We start from the raw sequence: 21,672 nt of genomic DNA, 5'->3' as shown, positions 1-21,672 counted from the left end.
CTTTATATCACCTTAGGTAAAGCGAAGGTGGGTTATTGTAATAAAGTACTAAGTACTAGGAGTGCTCGATGGAGCAGGGAGATAGATTGAGCATCAAAAGCATGGATTTGGATTCAGGCTCTGCTATTTGCTTTTTTTTTTTTTTTTTTTTTTTGTTGCGACTCTGTCCACATCCAAGAGTTCTCATGTGTATAGCTGAAAGAACAAACCCTACCTCATGAGCTTATATTGGAAAGAAAATGAAGTTTTGATATGGACATGTCCAATAACACAATGTTTTAACACTACATGATGCTAAAACATACATAAATTTAAATTATAACATTGTATTGTAGCTGTTCATTTATATTAGGAATTCTAAATGTTGATAAAGTTTGGTCTGTGTCATAAAAAGCATGTAGGCTTGTTAGGTTTTCTTTCAGAAGGGTCATCATCTTTTTTATTCAAATAGAAGTGTACTTTTATTAAATTGTTATGTGCACTTTCTCTTTTATATTGAAAAAAATTTCATAGAATGTATTCTGATTATAGATTCCCTTCCCCAACTCCTCCCAGTTCCTCCTCACCTTCCCACACAGCACCCAAACCCGTGCCCTTTCTTTCTTGTTTATGTGTATGCGTGTTTCCTTGCATGTATGTGTGTGTGCCACATGTGTACCTGGCATCTGTGGATGCCAGAAAGGGGCATTAAAAACCCTGGAACCAGAACTGCGGGTGTTTTTGAGCTGCCATTTGTGTGTTTGGAACAGAACCCAGGACTTCTCTAAGACTAGCCTGTGCTCCTAACTATTGCAGTCTGGCCCCCGAACATTGGTGTTGAAAATAACTGTGCCCTATTGAAACCGAAGGAACAGAAGTACCCCCCCCCCCACTATTTCTACCTTCGATGTTTCTTTTCTAGAAGGAACTTCTTTCATTTCCTTCCGCCCTCTCCTTTGCTCTCTTCTTTCTTTACAAATCATTTTATGAATTTTTATATTTTCTATTCTTTGAAATTGTCTTACATGTATATGATGTATTTTGATCATACCCATCCCTTTACCATGCTCCAACTTCTTCCAGACCTCCTCCACATCCTCCTCCTCACAACTTCATATCCTCTTTTTTTTTTTTTTTTTTGTTTTTGTTTTTTTTTTTTTTGTTTTTTTTTGTTTTGTTTTCTTTATATCCCTGAGAGTGAAATTTAGGTCTACAAGTACAGAGCTGCCCTGTGGAGCATAGACAGTCTACTAGAGACCATACCCTTTGACTTTCCCTCCCCATTACTCATCAACTCCCAGTTCTTCTCAGGTAGGATGAGGCTTCATGAACCCCTCCCCCATCCATGCTTGATCTTGTTCAGGAAGCCACAGCTGCTGGCAGGAGTGTAACAGCCATGTTTATATCCAGAAGATCTTATTTTGCAATAGTCCTCCCTGATCATAGTCCCATACAATCTTCCCAAGCCCTTGTCTACAGTGTTCTCTGAGACTCGCCAGGAAGAAAGGATATAGCTGTCCTGCTTGGGGCTGAGCATGCCACAGTCTTTGTTTCCTGCACTTGCACTGGTTTATGAGGCTGTCTGTTAACCATCATGTATTGCAATAAGAAGTCTCTATGAGGGCTGAGAGCTGTATGGATACAACCTGTGGATATAAGGATAAATATTTAGAAAGTAGTTTGATATCATGATCATTTAGCAGAATAATGGCAGTAGGTTGTCCCCTAGCATGCAAAGGACCATTATGAGCGCAAAGGGTCATTATTTATAATATACACCAATTGTTTGTGTGTTTGTTTACTTATTATGTTCACTACCTGTCTCCCTACACCAGAAGAGAAATAGGTTTCTGTCTGGCAAGTTCTCTTGTTTTCCCAGTTAAGGGCAATATTTGGCACAGAAGATGCAATCACAAATATGTTTTGAATGGATGCATGTAAACATCTTTTACTTTAATATGTTGGCAATGGAAAGTAGTTAAAATTTATATCAAGGAACATATTCTAATAGGATTTTGTATTATAGCAATAATAGCAAAAATGAGTTTGTACTTGAAAAACACAATCAATTTACAGTAAAATACTGAGTAAAGAAATCATTCCTAATGTATTATATTTCTCAGTTACCTTCAAATTCTTCACTGGGACTTAGACAAACCCAAGAAATACAGCTCTTTAAAATATTGTAGGGCCAGCAAATAAAACTTGCTTTTTTTCACATGACAAAAAGACTTTCTGGTGGATTTATTGAAGTGACTGTATATTTATGAGAACTTTTGATGCTCAAATACAAATCATATCAACGGCTTTGGATGCGTGTCACAGATGACTAAAAGTTAAATTACCTTTTTGGTCCAGACTCTTGGCATTTTAAAACTATCACAGAGTTCTATCATAGTGAATTATGTTTTAATTTTTCCACTGTAAGAATAAAATAGATTCTTTTCCCCCTTGGGGAAATGAACACCTATTTAAGGTAGTAAAATGGAAAGGATTTTCCAGGTCACGTATCAAACATATTTCCACTTAAAAATCTAATTGCAAGATAGTAAGAACCCAGCAGGTTTCCTGGGCTACGCTCACATCATACAGGAAAGGGATTTTATAACTAAGTAGGTGGGTCAGTACCCCAAGTGACTCAGCAAGAAGGGCAGAGTGAGACCCTCGTTGAGGTGACAGCCCACCACAGGAGAAGCCTGGGAAAGAACTGTGAGGCTGAGCTATTGCCTCTACTCTGTGGAGCCAGGCATGGTGTGGTAGAGGCAGGGGAGGCAGAAACTGCATGGTCAAGTCCCATTGAGGGGGAATGGCTTGCGGACATTCAATAAACAGCCAGCCAAGTATGTCTGAACCTACTAATTAGAATAAAGAACAGAGTTGGGGGAAGAGCAGGGGACAGTAGACACAGCTGGACCAAGCCATCTGCACAAATATTTGTTGGTAATCGATGCAAGTTGCATGTGTCCTGGAGGAGCATCTGGGATACTAACATCCAGAGAACACCGGATGAAGTCTGCTCACATCTTTAAGACATTGGGTGTGCTATCTGTAGGAGATGTCTAAAGGTTTCTCATGTCACTCTACCCAAACCTTTGGAGCCACATGGTGCCTTCCTGAGGAGGGCAGGCGCACTGTACAGTTGGTGTGTATGAAGAAAGGAAGAGGGCACAGGATGGAGAGCAGCAAGCTGCAAAACAAAAGGGGGGGAGGGGAGAAAGCAAACAGAACAGCTTCCCAGCCCGCAGTCTTCAGCAAGTACACACCACGCCCGTGTGAAGTGTAGTGTCTGTGTCCACCCCTTCCTCCTGCAGGACAAGGCTCACATACAGTATGGGTCTTGGAGACAAGGGAAATTCAAAAGGAAGCCAAGAACACAAGAATCGCAGATTCTCTAGAGTCCTTCCCCGGGGGCTCAGGGGTGGCTGCTGACCTGCCCTGGCACTGCCTTCCCATCCTACTGAGATGACCCCCTGTGCCAGGCAACACAAAAGAACCTATCCATCTCCCTTCTCGGCTTCTCCCAAATTCCTACCCCCGCCCTTTCCCTCTGTGTGTGTTTTGAAAGTAATAGAAAGCCTGTCTCCAGCCTCCTTTGGAAGGTATTCCTCGGGCTAATCCAATCCACGACTCCTTGCCTTGAGATGCCACCCACCAAGCACAGCTGCGGGCCATCAGTTTTCCGCTTACTATAACTCTGCAGACATAACAAAGCCCCAGCTGAGAAGATAAAAACACAGCAATAGCTGGAGGGGTGCCGGTCAGATAGCTTTCTTCAAGACAGCTTGAGGGGGGAAAACAAACCCTAGTGAAATGAGATCGGGAGGGGATGTGCTTGGCTTATCTGTAGCACTCTGTACTGTGGAGCAAATGAAAGCCATCCCTTTTCTGAGCATCCATCCCGCTTCAGTCTGTCCTTCTGTTTTCTTCCTCTACACCCTACCCCTTCCCTGTGCTACTCCTCTGCACTCCAATAAAGTTTAACACAAGTAGGAAGTTGTTTTCTTTGCAGGCCAGGCCCTGGTCACACTAGCTTATGTTGGAATAAGAAGCTCTCCAAGTGACTTTGGTGGGTCCTTCCTGCCCTCCAAGCTTCCTTAGCATCCGCACTTCTTACAAGACATGGTCCATAGTAAAGAAAAAGTGCAACCTACAATCCACCCTTGTGAAATAACAAGCCACGGACAAGGAAAGACCTTGTTCTTTTGGAGTATGTTAAACTAGTAGCAAACCTCTGTCCCCTGGTGCCTAAACAAGGAATTAATTCAGCAACTCAGCCTTAAAATAGCAAGTCCCTGCCCAATGAATGGGACAGAAAAGGAAGAACACGGGCCGTTACCCCCACATCAGTACCTATGCACCATGCAGTGGCCAGAGATATTCACAAGATGCCTGATGCTCCAAAGCTGAGGTTGAGGCTTTTCCAGCAACACTCCGCGGCCTGCTGAGCGCAAGTCTCCCTCTCATTCTCAGACTCCACTCATCACCTTCTCTGCAGGCTCTGCCTGAGACACTCTACTACCCTCATTAGCCCTCAGCACTCCTGTCTTCCCACTCCTGTCCACTCATACAGAAGACTCCAGAATATAGTTATTCACAAATGTAGAACTTTATTAACTAAACGTCTTATAAAGAGGTTGTAGAAAGCAGGCCCTCTTACAATAGTAAAACAAAAATTTCAATAAAAACTCCACAAGTTTTGAGTATATAAATTGATAGTGGTTCTCTGAAATAGCAAGTAGAATAAGAAAAGGGGTGTTTACGTACTAGCGATGGTCAGCATTGAAAAAGAATCATGGAATCACATCCTTTTCCTCTAATTTAAAAAACTAGGCACACTAAGAATACTGTTAGGGGGAAAAAATGTCTTTTTGAATGTCACACATACTTAATGAACATACTTCACAGATTTAACAAAAATTGGGCAATAAATACATCATTCATTGTATGTAAATATACTTTAGTTTTCAGTTTTGTAATAATGCCCTATAGGTAGATTCACACCTCAGGATGTCAAAAGCCACTTACGGAACATTATCACTCCCTGATATGGCTTAGAAATGATGGTCACTATTGGACAGTCTGTGGCCCTTCCCATAGCATCCATTCATGCACTTCCCAAAATGCCACATTTCCAGTGCCCACTTCCGTCTCCTTTTTCTCCCTCCTATATTCCCACTGACAAAGCCTGCTGCCTAGGTCCCCACCTCCAGTCCTGTTTAGATCCCCACCTGTCCTCCTGTGCCTACTATCCACTCTGCACGTCACCTCTGCTGTGGGTCACCATGAAAAAAAAATGCATGGCAGCCAGCCTGGAATCTCTTTCTGGCATCAGAGCACACGCTCTCCTCTGGGCAGAGTCCAGCCTAAGGAAGCACCTGCCGGATATGAGTATAGCATTCAGGCACTGACTCAGGGATTGAGAGATTTTTCTACCCACTGTCTACCCAGTCCTCATATTTACACCCCCACAGGGAAGAGGATGGGTTCCTTAGCCTACATTTATTATCTATGACCCAAGCCATGCCATGTTGCGTCTCTGGCTTTTCCTGCTTTCCCCCTTCCCCTTAGCATTCGTAGCCAGTTGTCTGGATTCTTTCCCCAAATGCATGGCCCTATACACTGCACAGATGGGTCAGGTGCATAATAGACACACTCTGTGCAGGTGTTCCTGCGTCTCCGGGGCAGCTGAGGTCAGCTCCAGTTCTTGTTAAAGACCAGGCTTGGCCTCTATCTATGAGATAGAGGCATATACCTGCAAACCTAGAGAAGCCCTTATCTCATTCACACAGGAGCCAAAGTGGCAAGAAAAGTAGGAGAGGGCATGCTTAGTATTCAAGAACCGCGACCCACATGGAGGAAGTTAGTGGTTTTCCATTAAGCACGCGGAGTCATATCTCACCACTCCTTCTGTTATTCTTCTGAGGGCCCACTTGGCTGTTCACTCTCTGGGCCCCTTACCTTCCCTGTATTAGGTGTTTCTTGCTTATAAGCTTGGCTCTCCTTTGAGATGACCCTGAGTAATGCTTTCCCTTGCCTATAGCCTTATCAATTGCTGATCCTTCTACCAGATGTTGCAGATAAAGCCTTTCAAGATAGGCTCCAATCTCCAAACTATAGACTCACTCTAGAAGGTTAAGGTATTAGACTCCAGTTCCTTACTCCCAGAATCAAAACTTGGCAACAAATGGCAGTACCTAAAGACACAAGAACACAAATACTGATCCATCAAGGCAGATACTGACATTTCCTGTTCCTTCCTCTGTGGACCAGGTTGTGTGGAACACTTTGAATGCAGTATGAAGCTCTGTGAAGCTTTTGCCTATCTTCTATGACTGGTGAGACATCCCTTCTAGAGCTTAGTTGTTCACATGTCCAGCAGAAATCAACCCTTCTGACAAGGCCCATTGCTTTAATCTTCTCAACCAAGCAGGAAGTATCTTTTAAGTGGAGGAGGGGATAGGAGGGGAGATGAAAGTCTGGTGAAGGTATCAAAATTCAAGGATCCAATAGCAAGCCTCAAGGACTGAGGCCACTATAGGAAATCCGATACTGGATACAAAGGATAAACTGACAGAACCTCCCACTCCTCCATTTACCTGCCATGTTAAGGGCCAGGACTAATGTAAACACAATCTCTGCCCTGACCGCCTTTCTGTATCTTACTGAATGGTTGGCTTTAATGCTGGGCCTTATAGATTTGGTGGTGTAGCAGAAAAACGTTTAGTACCATTGTTCAGGATTTTGCTAAGACACAGACTTAGGATTGGGTGCACACCATTGTGTGATGAGGCACGCTTCCTTTCTTATCACAGATTTTAAAAAGCCTTTTCTTAAGAGGTCATTTTTTTTTTTACATTAAGATATAAAAAGAGGGCCTATGGAGAGATGACTCAGCAGTTAAGAGCACTGGCTGCTCTTCTGGAGTACCTGGGTTCGATTCCCAGCACCCACACAGCAGCTCACAATTGTCTCTAACTTCAGATCAAGAGGATCAGATGTTCTTGTACACATGTATGCAGGCAAAACACTCATATGCGTGCAATAAATAAGAACGTAGAAAGAGAATACAAATTAAAATAAGAGACAGGTGAGAATCTTGAGGTTTCTGTATTGGAAAGAGTGTATTTCCACTAATACATTTGCCTTCCCCATCAATTTCCAAAGCAGATATATCATCCTAATGTTTCCTTGTAAGAGAAAGAGTAAGCTCACCTCTTCCTGCTCCCAACCCCAGTTTACTCCTTTCTAAACCCAACTAATCTACCCCAAATCTGTCAGCTTCAAATCCTTGGGCAAATTGATTTATCTTATACTGTGGGAAATTTCAGATGCGTTGTTAATGTTTGCACAGGGAAAAAAAATAGATGAAAATGGTTCTACAAGATATTGACAAAGCAAGCAATGAAGGGGAGCAAGGGAAATCACTCCTGTCTTGGGAGAGTCAGCAGGGAGCCCTGACTGCTCCTTGGGAAATTCTGTATTCTCACCGAGGTCAGGGAGTTCCTGCACTGCCAACGAGAAGTTAATTTCCTGTTCTATTTCTCCGGGAGCATTTGTGCACTTTGGCTAAATTATTGTTCACATTTCCACTAGGGGAGAGCCAGGCTTGCTGCTGAAGCTCTTGGAATGCCATTAAGGTCCCCCCTGCTTGTTAAAGACACAGAGAACCATCCAGAAGAAATTCAATTGTGGCAGTACAATTTGGACTTCTACCAGTGTCTTGAAACATAGCTTTGTAACCTGACATCTGTAGAGCATAGTAAATGATAACTTTTTCATGAAAGAAGGAGGTAATCATATTCATGGTTCACTTTATACATTCTTTTTCCAAAGGGGAGGGGCGAATGCCATGGCAATATGTTCGTCACAATTTCCTTTGGGAGATAATAATGTAATTTCCCTGCCTTTTAGAATCTCAAAGTTTTCCGAAGCTCTCTCACCCAGTGCTTAATTTGATCCCATAACAACACTAAGATAGTTATTGCCATCTGTAGGCCACATTAGAAAATTCAAACTGCCAATGTGTGTGTGTGTATGAGAGAGAGGGGGGGGGGGGGAGGGAGGGAGAGAGGGGAGAGAGAGGGATGGCTCAACTCCAGCACTAAACTAGGACTCCTGATATCAATTCTGGGCAATGTTCCTTCTGCCTAAAGGGTCATAAGGGTCACAACAAGCCCCATTTTAGGCACATGTTGTTCTTGTGTGTTCCAGGGGTATCCACCACCCTCTAAGCAACACACCTGCTTTTTTATGCTTACAAAACAGAAGCGCCAATAATGCCCAGAACCAATACTGCTATTGAAGTAAACATTTTTATTTTCTTCATATAGATTATTCACTGCCATTAGGACTTTCTTATCACCAGACTCCCCAGTCCTGAATTGATCAAATGAACCCCGCTTTCTCTCAGACAGACTCATAATAGCAGATTCCAATTTCAGCTTGTCAAGGGTTAGATGGGTCATAAGGTTTGTCTAGAAAATTAAATGACCAAACCCGGTGAGTAAGCGACATGCGTGACAACTCTCGTGCTTTTGTAAAGAAAGACAGATTTGTATTTCCCCATCAAACACATGCTCTTGGGCAGGATAGGAATGATTTTCACAAACAGGAAAGCATTAAACTCTATATAGTTGTCACAGGGAAAGTGATAGAGACCTGTTACCAGAGGACACATGGCTTTGAATCTTTTCCTGTACAAAGATAAGGAAGGAAAGTTGATAATAAAAATATGGGCTGTATGTGAGTATCAAAATAAATGCACTCTAATCCATGCAGCGTGTGTAGTGCAGGCCTACTTCAAAGTTGATTCTTAAGCACACAGGATTGCGTCTGTGACTCTGGCCGTGATTCATGTGTTCAAGCATGTGAGTTGATTCATGTCTTATATGTTGTCCTAGTTTGTTTCGGTTACTGTGATAACCAGCATGACCAACACCATGTTGGAGACAACATAGTTGATTGGGTTTACAGGTCCCAAATAACCAACACGAAAGCGAAGGCAGGAAACTGGAGACCGGGACCTGAAGCACAGACCACAGACGAACTCTGGCACTGGCTTATTCCCCATGGTTTGCTCAGCCTGCTTTCTTATCCCACCCAGGATGACCTGCCCAGGGGTGACACTGCCAACGGTGGGTGTGCTCTCCCACAGCAATCATTGATCGACATGCTCACGAGCCAATCTGATGGAAGCTATTCCTCAGTTGAGCGGTCCCTCTTACCAGATGCCTCTTGTTTGTGTCACACTGACAAAAACTGACTGGCACACACGTGAGCTTGGACGGGGCGGGGGGACACTTACAAAGTTAAGTAAACTTTCCTATGGGCCTATATCTAACAAATGGCACAGCGTATCTCAAACCAGATCTTTGATCTACTTATTCAATATAACCTCCATGTTTGGCATCGGGGCCTTTGTTGGAAACTGATGTGCCCATCTGCACTGGTACCATGCACAGCTGGAGAGCTTCTCCATCACCACATTACAGATGTGCTGCTGCATGCTAAGTACACAGGGGAGCAGTTATAGGAAGATGGTTATGTTTCAGGACATATGATCAGGGCCCTCCAAAACTCCATTTGTCCTGACTTGTAATTATAAGGTTCACCTATTCATTGGGTCATAAACAACACAAGCTTTGAGAGACTTAATTAAAAGGAGTAATTTTGCTGTTGTTGTTGTTGTTGTTACCTTTACACATATGTCACAGAGTAATTACACAAAGTAATTAATCATTATAGTCTATTAAGCGTCACTAAGTCAAAATTATGCTTTATGTTTTAAACAAGTATCTGGACGTCCAACATGGACAAGTTAACTTAACGTTGTCAGTTTCCAACTCTGGCATAGTGTATATCAGAGACAGAGATCTTATTTTTAAAATAGGAGCTTACCCTTTTACAAGGCTGCCTGCCTAGGGAAAAAATATCCAGATATCCAAAGGAAGCCAATGGGAAAGCGAAACGGAAACACGCCCCCTCCCCCCATAAAGCCACAGACTCAAAGATAAGAGCGGGGAGGCAGGACTCCACATAGCTCGTGGTTTCTGGTTCACACATCAGAGGATTCTCACGGAGGTTTGCGATTCCATTTGTACAAGAGTCGGAGCTGCTGAACGCAGAGAAGTGCAGTGTCCTGGAAGGACGAGGAGGAACCCCACAAATAAACTGATGAAATGTAGGGAAATTTGCACAGCTGTTGTTTAAATATGAGCTTCATCAAGACTTCATTAAAGCCTGTCTAAGGTGTGCAGGCTTGAATTTGTTTGAAAGTCTTTCAGAATGAGCAATGCTTTGCCATATTCGTATTTCATTATAAAATTTTAAAATGGCTCTAATCAGTCAGCTCAGAGCAATCCACAGGCATTGCGTGCCCATACAGGGTAGCTACGCACCTCAGAGTTTGCTGACGTCGCCTGAAGGCCTACTAGGCACAGGCCCCCATATTTAAAGATCATTCATCCAAGTCCAGTTAAACTGTGAATACGTATGGTAAAGTTCAGTTTTTAGTCAAGATGACTGCTCAAGGTAGAAAATTATTGATAGAGAGGTGACAAAGAGGATGAGAAAGGTAGGGAAAGTGACCCAATACTCTGGTTCTCCCCTTATAATAATGCTCTTGGCAGGCTGACTATTTCATTTGTTCACACTGTATGCACATACCCCTCCCCAAACAGAAACCCCTATGCCAGACTACACATACACCCCTCTCTGAACAATAGTGCACTTTTTTTTTCTGGCCTTAATGACTATCAAGTTCAGAAGGTTTCCATTCAAATATATTCCCGATGTATCTTGTATGAACAAAGGAAAAGGCAATCCAGCCTGGAATGGGTCCAAGTGCATGGTAAGACAAACTATATCTTCCAAGTGAACTTTTCAGACAAATCCCCTGTTTATCATTGCGTGTGCCTCTGATTGAAACCAAACACATTATAGGAAAGGATGTTTGCAGCAGAAAAAGTGAATATATGACTTAATCTGCCAATGAAAATAGGAAACACTCAAACTGTGACCCTTAGTAACCTGGCCCTCCTTCCTTTAAGCCTCATAAAAGAGACTCCAGACTAAGACTTGTGGGCCTGGAACACTGGTTCTCAACCTGTGGGTTGCAAACCCTTTGGGGGACAAATGACCATTTCACAGGTAGATCAAGACCATCGGCATATTGGACATTTACATTATAATTCATAACAGTGGCAGAATTACAGGTTTGAAGTAACAACAAAAATAACTTTATAGTTGGAGGTCACCACAGCATGAGGAACTGTATTAAAGAGTTGCACCATTAGGAAGCTTGAGAACCACTACTTTAGAATACCTTGCTCTTATGTGATCAGCTGTCAACCTTGACAATCTCTCTCTCTGTCTCTGTCTCTCTAATCCGTACTGTTGCTTATTTCCGAATAAAGCTATCTTTGCCACTTTGACCAGCCTGTGTGAGTCCTTATTTTTAATTTTTTGGATAAAAATAAATCAAGCATTTGGAGGCACCTGGCTGGGATCCCAACCACCTGCAACAATGTATGTATGTATGTATGTATGTATGTATGTATGTATATGTATATGTATATGTATATATATGTATATATGAGATGTATATATACGTATGTACATATACACATACGTATATATACATCTCATATATACATATATATACATATATGAGATGTACATGATTGTTCATACACTAAGGATCCCAAGGAGACAAAAACTGAAGGTAAAAATGATTGCGATAAGTCACAGAGCAAACTCTGTATGGCAAATTGCTTGGAAATCCAAGAAATGGCATTGGAAGGCATGCAGGGGCCACTGGTGCAGGGAAGAGAAAATCAGGACTCCTCAGCAAAAAGAGCTCTTGTCATTTCCTGACATTGCCTTAGCGTCGGACCTCACTAGCCCTCAGATTCATCACTCTCTCCTTAACTCAGACAGTGCTTACTACACATTAGGTACTGTCTTAGCATTGGATACCACCTAGCGATAAACAAATTAAGTGGTCTTTGACCATAAGCAGTTTATGTTCCTGGCAGAGAAAGTCAATAAACTAACAAACAGGCACAACAGTATGTTTATTCAGGGCCCCAAAATCTTAATGACATTCACTCCTCACTCAACTCAACTCTCCAAGTCCTCAGCTGAAACATGGTGTTAATAGTAACATCCCGTGCTTTAAAAATGTTAACAGGTAGCATTTCGAGCTTTAGCTATAGGTACACAAATCCACCTTTGAGTGACAGGTCAGTCTTTCCAAATTTTGGCTGGTTCTAAAATTCCATTTCACTGTTAAAGGACATCAGTATTGGGGGGGGGGCGGTGATATTCACTGCAACAATGGTTGCTTACCTATTTTGTGAGGACAAATGTTGAAGACAATAGTGACTGGAGAGGATGGCTAGGAAAACGTACATAATGACCACCCCTATGCCCGAACCCATCATGTCTGGAAAACATTTTGAAGGTTTCACAAGATTTATCTCACTAGACTCCTTGTTTGCCTTAGGAAGGAAGTACTAATACTAATATAGTCAGGGAGGAAAAGTAAATTCTCCAGAAGTCAAGAAATGGACCCAAAGCAAACAAGTTAACAAATGTCATTAATGTGACTCCAGAGCGTCTGTATACTACAGCGTTCTGCTTCCCCAGTTCTCCTAGTCTTCTAAGATTGTGTGACGAAGCACCATAATCCTAGTGACTTAAACCCAAAGTCATTTGTTGTTTAGTTGTCATGGAGGTGAGAGGCCTGAAATCAAAGAGTTCTTGGATCCTTCTGTCTCCGAACCCCAGGAATCCTGGTACCACCATTGCTGGTGCTCTTGGGGGCAAAGCTTCAAGTACATATCTACCTTCATCTTTTCACAGCATGATTCTTCTAAGGACTTTTCACATATTGGATTAGGAGCCCTGAAGGACTCCAGTGTGGCCTTATCTCAACTAATTACATCTGTCCCAAATCTACTTCCAAATAAAGTCATACTCTGAGACACAGGGGTTAAGACTTCAACGTGTCTTGGAGAGGAAGGTACATAATTCAACTCCACAACACTAATGAGTGAGTCTAGGGTATGAGGTAGAACAGATACAGAAAGAAAACAGTTCTCAGTCCTATCCTGTCTTTACCACTGATTTGAAGCCTCATTTTGTGAACTGTATTTTCTCCCCTTATGGAAGGAAAGCATTGAATCTAATAATACCTAACTTATTTGGGGTTGTAATATTATAATATCTCTTCTGAATAATTATAATGAAAAATAACTTTCATTGGGGGTGTTTTAAAAAAGCATCAGCTTATAAGAACGGTTAACATGAAAGAGAAGATGAAACTTCCTGGGCTTAAGACGGCTTTAAGAAGGATTATGAAGATTTCTTTCTAGGAAGCTTGACTGGGACTTACATATTGGAAGAGACGTTAGACAGAGGGAAGTGTGGGAAATAAAGTTATAGTCTGTGTTCTGAAGCTTGCCAGACAAGACAAGTTCTGATGATACTAGAAAAGCATACTAGACCATGAAGTATAGTCTAAGGCTTTTGTAACTATGACTCAGTATTGAGACTGCAAAGGCAAATCTAAGATTTTAAAACCTTGTTAATTTGAAACTTGAATTTTGGGGGGTGAAGTAGGAAAAATGTCACTTTATACTAATCTTTAGTTAGTATGAGGGCTTATGTTAAGGTCACATTTACTAAAGTACTCAGTATAAAGGGCTAGCTAGCCCTCATGGTCTCCAAGAACAATCACAAGTTAGAGATAGAAAAGGATCAACATGTCTAAAGGTGGTGTGTGAACTCCACAGAGGAAATCTATGGGTCGGGTAATAGTCTGGGAATCAGTAGGCAAATAGGGTTTAGAGTAATGGCTCAAAATATGCATTGTATATACTTACGTATTTGAATATATTTTGGAGCATATGTGACTTTTTAAACCAATATTAATTATTTTTAAATGATTAAAACAAAGAGAAAGAATAAACAAAAGACACCAAGTACATTTGAATTTGGAGTCAGTTGTGTGGTCTCAAATCGGTCAGGTGCCAAGTCAGCAAGTTTAGAGAGGGGCAAGAAACAAAAAGGAACAAAGATATTTGCATGGTTCTAACCATATATTTAGTATAACCAGGAAAATGTAGGAGGAAATCAGATCTTATTCATTAACTAGGAATGTCAGCAGATTGCCGACTTCTACATATTCAAATAGTCATAGGTTTTTTTTTTTTTTTAATCATTCTAGAAAACATAGCAGGGCATGGGAGAGGCAGTTGATTCTTGACACACTTTCACCAAGGGAAAGAAGAAAACAAGAGAGAAGTCCAAAGGATGGAAATTCAAGATGTCTACTTTCATCATCGGGGTGGAAGGGACGGAAGTGAACCTTGAAAGGGGACCGTGAGTTATTCGGGGATCACAGACTATGCCTGCTGCGTGGCTCTGTTAAAACGGAGGGTTTTAAGGTGTTTAGTGATGAGAGCTGCTTCTAGAAGAAGGATCAAAATTGAAAGTGGACCGTCATTGCTTGTCAAGGGTAACCAGGAGAGAGTTTTTAGTAGAGAGGACCAATTTCAAAGGCTAGGAGAGAGTGGAGGCAACCGGGGAGTACACACAACAGAAGCAGTTATAATATCTGTGAGGGGAAATAGAGAAAGAGGAAGAACATTAGTTAGTCTGTTCGGTGCCAAGAAGCCTGTTACCATGCTGTCACTTCTAAGCATGCGCATTGGCCCGATGGAAAAGTGAGAATTTTTGTAATAGAGTGACTGTGGAGCCAACCCTGGGGGAGACTGAAGAAACGGCGCTTATAAATGCACAAGGAGGACAAGATTCGGCGAAAGAGAGGCAGGCCTCTTTAACCAGCCTCCCTACTCGCCTCCCTTCAGGAGTACTCTGCTCCAGACCATTTCGTATCTTGTTTTCCCCTCAATCGATACATGCCAATCTTTGCATTCTGTAGGGATTGTCTTATTCCTTCAGAATTCAGACAACTTATTATGTTCATATCAACATAATATTAGATTTTACACACACACACACACACACACGTGTGTGCGTTCAAATGTGCATATGCATGCACCATAACAGCTTATTAAGCTATTTGTTTTCTTTCATATGCATATGTAGGTTTTTATATTTGCTACACCTTTAAAAAAAATGCCCAGCTCCCTCTGTGCCTCCTCTTATTACTTTCAAAGACTAATCTTAGAATTTAGCCATTCTCTAGCACTTTTCTTACACTGTCTCACAATGGCTTCTAGTCTTCGGTCGCCAGTACCTCATTGCCTAGCTCGTATCAGTGCATATTTACACACCGAATGAAAATATATGGATAAATGATTAACAGGGATCAAGGAGAGAAAGAAAACGAGAAACTGAAGTATTTCTCTTTCAGGTGATGAGTAGGGCTCTCCACGAGACAATTACAGATTTTTTTTTTTTTTTATTAAAGAAAGCAAAGTCATTTTCCAAGAGGCAGGACCGTGGAGATTCTTTCTGTGGATTGTTAGAATCTGGCATTATTACCACTACTGTAACACTTGTCATGAGACTGTTGTGCTTTACCTGTCTGCTGCTAGGTGTTTCTCACGCCATTACTATGGCTGTACAACTGAGGACTGTTTCACTCTACCCACCTCTCTCTCTCTCTCTCTCTCTCTCTCTCTCTCTCTCTCTCTCTCTCTCTCACACACACACACACACACACACCATTCTCACTGCCACTGACTAACTTATTCATACTGCGTATTTAAAAGGAGCAGACATTTCAGACAATTTGTACTGGGAAAGTGATGCATGTATCAGAGGCCCTGGCTGCTTCTACTGGCTGTCCTGAGCACCCAGAAGCATTGGATGGATACCATCCGATGAAAGACAGGAGAAGAGGAAGCCTCTAAAGCCTGCGATTCCGTAGCCGAAGACAGCTTCTCTGGATGTGACCCCAGAAAGTTCACTCACTGGATTTTCAATCCGTCCTCCTTTCTCTTTTATCTGGTCTCTGGTCTGGTAACCCTGAGATTGTGAGGACATTTGCTTATTTACATCGGGCTACACTGGATCCTGGATCAGGGAGAGTGGGGTGGGACAGCCCAGTTCCTGAAGGGAGAGTGAGGGAGACTTGGAACACAAACAGCCCAGCAACAGGCCAAGGAATAGTAGTTCTCGTTGTGTAGCCACAACGGGAGATAATCAGAAACACATGGCTCTCCCGAGTCTAAACACAGTCCTCAAATAGCCTGTTTCCATTAGGGAAGCGTGGACTAAGGAGATCTCGCCCATTGTGTCTGTTTATAATTTTTCTGTGTTATGAAATGCTAAGGCATCTGAGTCCATAAAAATGGATACATCTAAAGAGAAACCTACCTCAGCGAAGACAACAGAGCTATGTTTATATATTAAGTTGGAATGGTTTTAAGACACGGAAGATTATTAAATAATATTTAAGCAACCAATGCTGAGAGAAAAATCCAGAAGAAATGACAGTAGGACATCTGCTTTACAAGGCATAGTGGAATGTAAAAAGTTGGAAAAGGAATTAAAATTTGGCCAGAAAGAGGGGAGAGTGCTTCCTTATGGAAAATTGGCAGATTGAATACTGTGATCTCACTGGCACTGGGAACAGATTTAATGTTGAATCAGGTCCCGGTGGGGAAGGTGTGGAAGGCAAAGTTACTGTCTTCAAATATTCCCAACTACAGGATCCTCTGTTACCAGGTAGATAAAGCACAGAAGGTCTCTTCCAAGAAGGAATTGCTGCCCCCAAAGACCAGGTAAAACTTGCTGCTTATTCATCAATGAACAACTGTGATTAGAAAAATATTCCACTTGTCCATGAGTGTTTATTTATTTGTTTGTTTGAATGTCCTCCTTAGAAGACTTATTTTTTTTTTATCACTTTGGGCTTATTTATCCAGACCTAATTGATGTACAGAGAGTGAGTAGTTAATTAAACATTGAAGCACTTTCAGCGGTCTTGGTGAGTTTTTAGCTCTGAATAAAAAATCAAGTATTTGCCCATAGAGATCTGTATAGACACATGCATGCAAGAGTTTGCATGACATTTCTTGTGTTGAGAGAGTTTTTATATGTTCAAACACACATTTTTTTTTCCTATACAGCCAAATCCAGTGGTTTGCAGCATCTTTAAAAGCATTTAAGGTTAACATGGGTGGATTCAACTGAAGTAAATGAGGCCTGTCAATAAAAGTGATCACAGATTTCCAAATGCACAGATGAAGAAAAATCTACTCCTATGTAATATCATTTGTAAAAGCTACTTGTAGGTCTACAGGAACACTAACCTCTACGGCGCCTCACTGGTCATTTCATTAGTGACTTTTATGAGTGGTTATTTTTTTCTTTTACAGGATCTATAAAGCATTCTTAACTGATTACCCTCTCCATGTTAGATATCTGAAAGAATATTTCATCATTGCAGATGGTTATTATTTGACACCTTTTGGAAGATATAGTACAAACAAGATCGATTTGTCTCTGGTTTTGACTGAGGCTTTCACATTACCTTCTTTCTGCCTTCCTTGCTATCAGTGGGTTGCACACATTAAAACCAGAGGTACAGAGCAAATGTTTGGAAACACAGTTTTCGCATTCATCGAACTATGATTCTCAATTTAGAATTTTGCTTATGTTTTAAATATTTAAGACTGTGAATCATTTGGAAGCCAAAATCATCATGTGTTTGGCATTCTTCTGGTTGAAGAAAATTCTAGACTGAATGTTTTTTTACACCAGCAGCCAATAAGTTTCAGATGTTTTCCAAGGAGCAGTAGTTCTAAAGCTGCAGTGGAATTTTCTGTGACACTATACAAGTAACAGTTAACATATGCTAGGTTACAAACAAAGCTGGGATCAGAAAATGCCTAGTAGGGGCAAAAAGGAGATTGCATATTAATTAATGAATCATTTCCACCTAAACTTTCTAGAAAATATTTAAGCTTTTAAATACTTGCCTCATCTATCTTTAAAGAACTTTACACTTACAAACTACCAAAAAAGTAGTTTTAAGATTACAAAACAGCAGCTTTAAAATTCTTGTACATACATCTGTCATAAATCTGAAGTGTTCAAGAAAATACTTTTAAAAAGCAAAGAAAAGGTTACACAAACAAACCAGAAAGTACGATCTCCTGTTACTTCACTGCATCTGAAGATTGCCTCACACAGACTGTCCTTCTGTCTTCTACTATTATTTCCTCTGCTCATGGTTTGCCCCAACTTCACATTTTTGCAAACAAATGAATACACCCATGTGACAGTCTTCAAGGGGTCATCATCTTAATCTACTGGGATTTGGCGTGTGTTTTTCAAGTTGTGGCCTCAGAAATAATTGCACCAGTGTTCAGCTTGCTTTTATTAAGAGCGTATATTGTAGGAGGGACAAAGCAGACTGCTTTCTGTGGGATACAGCAGGGCATTCTGTTAGCCATATGGACCATTTGAGCATCCTTCAGTGACAGTCAACTTGTTTTTACGATGAGTAACCCCACCTACTTACTACCCAGCTATGTACCTAGGTTATGAGTCTGAAATGAAATGAACAAAAGACTTGAGCAGACAGCATAGTGGTGGTCCTGGCCACGGCAGTACTGACAACAGCAACTATGTTGCAACCCAAGATAAAGTTCTGCTCCAACCAATAAGCAGGCTCACAAACTCCCCCCTAAGTCTACTTAGAAGTTACCTCTTACAGATCCCAAAGGTATCTTGCTGTATACTATTTCAAGTATCACTAGTTCCAGTGGTTTTCCCATCACAATGTTTTAAATAACCAGCTTTTCAACTTTTTTTCTTTTCCCTCTTTATACTTGACAGCGAAAGGTCTGCATTTGCAATTAGGCATGAACAGAGTGCAATATTAAAAAGGAAGTTGTATGTTTTTTGTGGATTTGTGTTGTTTGCTATAGTTTTTAAATAAAAAGAGTGAGACTAACCTACCCATCATAAATACAGGATGATCTCTTTTTCTCCAACTCTTTGTTTTGCTTCTCCCACCCCCAGACAGTGTCTACTATATCTTAGGCTGGACTTGGGCTTACACTGTAGCTAGCTTAGGCTAGCCTTGAACCCCTGGCCTTTGGCCTCTGTCTTTCTAGTGCTGGGATTATAAGCGTGAGCCACCATACCATACCAAATCGTAAATGCACACTTTGAAAAAAGAATGCCTCACTACTAAAAACTGTCCAGCCCAGAACTCTTCATGGAGAGCAAACTGGGTTGGCACTTACTTCCTGCCTCTGCCTTCCTAGTGCTTAGATTCTAGGTATGGACACATAACTGGTGTTCCCTAATTCTATGAACAATTAAACAGTATGCCAATTATTCTAAAAAAAAAAAAAAACAAATAGCACTATTCTTTTAAATGGTTCAGAAAGGAATGCATTGGTTTAGAAATGTCTTCACCAACTTCAGAACCAATTTAGCAGATCTCAAGATGGAATTCCTGGAACATCTTGGCTCTCTGCTTTAAAGAAAGAGATAGATCCAGGGATTTTTAAACTGTGTCTTTTGGTTTCTGATGCATACATCCCCAGATTTCTTAGATTCCTAGCATTTTAGACACCATTTCATTTCACTGAAATGAAGAGCACGTCTGAAGGATGAAGGTCAGAACCCTTTGAGTATGTTTAGGAAGTTCCAGGGCTTATGTAACACATCACCCAGCCAGCAGGTCACTTTGGACTGTTTACACTCCGGCTCCCTTTCGGACCTCATGGAAGTTAATTTTAGTTTTGCAGAAAGAAGAGAGAGTCTGACCGCTCAGTCTAAGCTCAAACTTACCTTCCTAATTTCCTGAGCATCTGCCGAGAGAAGGAAGCACCCTTTGTCCCTCGGGTATCCTTGCTTGCATCTGCTAGCCTGAGTTTGAGAGGGTGTGTGTGGGACAGTCCCAGCAACCTCCGCTGCAAGCTTCTTAGTCCCTCGGAGTGTTAGGGTCTGGTAAAAGAGACAGATTGCCACCACCAAACCCACCAGGAAAGGTCGGGGGCAAAATCGCCGGCGGCAAAGGAATACCGGTCGACAGACCATGACCAGTCCAGCTTCACTTGGCCCCTGGCCACGATGTCAGCTTGAGAAAAGCACACATCGGTCTTCTTCTTGCACAACTCCAATCAAGTTCGCCCCATCTCCACTTGAGAACTTTCCGAAGGTTCATGCCAAAGATTCATGCCACAGGTCCCAGAGGTCCGAGGTGGTTAACAAGATCCCTTCCGCGGACAATAAAAAGTGACTGACCCGCTTATTATTTTTATTTTTATTTTTAAGATGTCAAAATAAAGAAATCGTCCGAACGCATCCCCGGCTGCCAAGAGTTTCTTCTGGCAATGTCTTATTCCCACAACATTCAACAACTCAAGAGTTCAGCTTGTCTCGGCTTTGGGGCAAAGAGAAAGCCCAGTAAAGCGGATCTGGAGTCTGAAAACAGTCCCGAAGACGCGGCAGATTAAACGCGAAGTGCCTGTTGCACAGCTGGGCTCAGGCCAGGTTGCCCTAGCAGTTTCTCATTTTCCCTCCGGTTTTAAAGCCGCCCTGCTTTCGGCCTTTCATGTTCCTGAACTGCTTCCTTTCGTTCAGTTTTAAATTGCCACTTTGCTGTCAGCATGCCGGTCTTTTAACATAAGAAGGGAATAGCAGCGTGTGGTTACTGTCAGGGTTTTGCTTGCATTCGGTCGCATTCTGTTTCAAGTTCAAAGTTCTGTGTACTTACTCAGTTTTCATCCTTTCAGCCAGAGTATTTTTTCCACGACCCCCTAATGGATTGCTGATCAAAATCACTTGGAAGGAAACACCCAGGCGTAGCACTCCACCTCATTTCACTCACACGTGCGGACACACACGCGCAGACACGAGGAGACACGCGCACGCCAGCTGCACACAGGGCGCAGAGCCGGGGGACCTGGGCCATCACTGCCACCCAGGCCGAGCTGGGCGGAGCTAAGCCCGGGACTCGTCTGGCCTTGGGGGCAGTCCGAGCCTCGCTGTCAGTCCTGCATCAGTAAACGGAAAGCTATTGCACTTGGGGGACAGCAGTTAGGGTCGCCCGTGGTACGTGGCTGCCTATCCAGACTCGCGGAACTAGAAACGTACTTGATGCCTGATCATCTGTGTCACTGCATTTTCCTAATAACAGCACTAAGCTAACAAATGGCTCATAGTCAATAGATGCTAAAGGTCAAGGAGGAGATGAAGGCAAACTCTGAGTTAACGGGGAAGTTCATCACTCCAGGGAAATGTGGTCACGCTTAAGAGGACAAGAGAGTCGTTAGGACAGTCTGGACCACAGATCCGGAAACACACGAGTAACTGAAAACCCCCTCTTCGCTCCTGCACCAAGTGCTCGCTTTGGAGGTCTTTCCAAGGCAAATAGTGCAATGATTGGCTCTTCAAATGAGCTGACCCTAGCTAACTTCTGCCCAGAAGAAAGGGCAGGCTTAATTTAATTCCATACAGACTTCCTCAAGGGCTTTGTTAACACAGGGCAGTTTGGCTAACCCCATCACTCTTGGCTCTGCCCGCTGAGGGACCATGAAGGAGAACTTCCAGGTCCTTGCACAGGTCCTTGCTTTGCCACCTCTGTCAAGGACTGGTTTAGGCTCACAGAAGGCATTCTAAACCCAGATAGTTTCTACACTTCAGGTCTAACCGGACTTGAGGCAGACTTTCTCCCGTGAGGCCACACCCCTAGAG

General features: G+C 42.2%; 1 protein-coding gene across 1 annotated transcript in view; it reads right to left on the bottom strand.

The window, feature by feature from the left end:
• Positions 1-20,900, bottom strand: part of Cped1 (cadherin like and PC-esterase domain containing 1) — a 252,839-nt gene extending 231,939 nt beyond the window's left edge. Inside the window, exon 1 of the mRNA XM_051175736.1 lies at positions 19,765-20,900. Within this exon, the coding sequence (XP_051031693.1) occupies positions 19,765-20,013 (249 nt within the window). The 5' untranslated portion in view covers positions 20,014-20,900. The remainder of the gene's footprint in view (positions 1-19,764) is intronic.
• Between the last annotated feature and the right edge of the window lie 772 nt (positions 20,901-21,672).

The sequence above is a fragment of the Phodopus roborovskii genome, unplaced genomic scaffold, assembly GCF_943737965.1.
Source record: "Phodopus roborovskii unplaced genomic scaffold, PHOROB, whole genome shotgun sequence".
NCBI classification, from domain to species: Eukaryota; Metazoa; Chordata; class Mammalia; order Rodentia; family Cricetidae; genus Phodopus; species Phodopus roborovskii.
The sequence above is the reverse complement of the archived record's forward strand: the minus strand, read 5'-3'. Positions and strand labels throughout refer to the sequence as shown.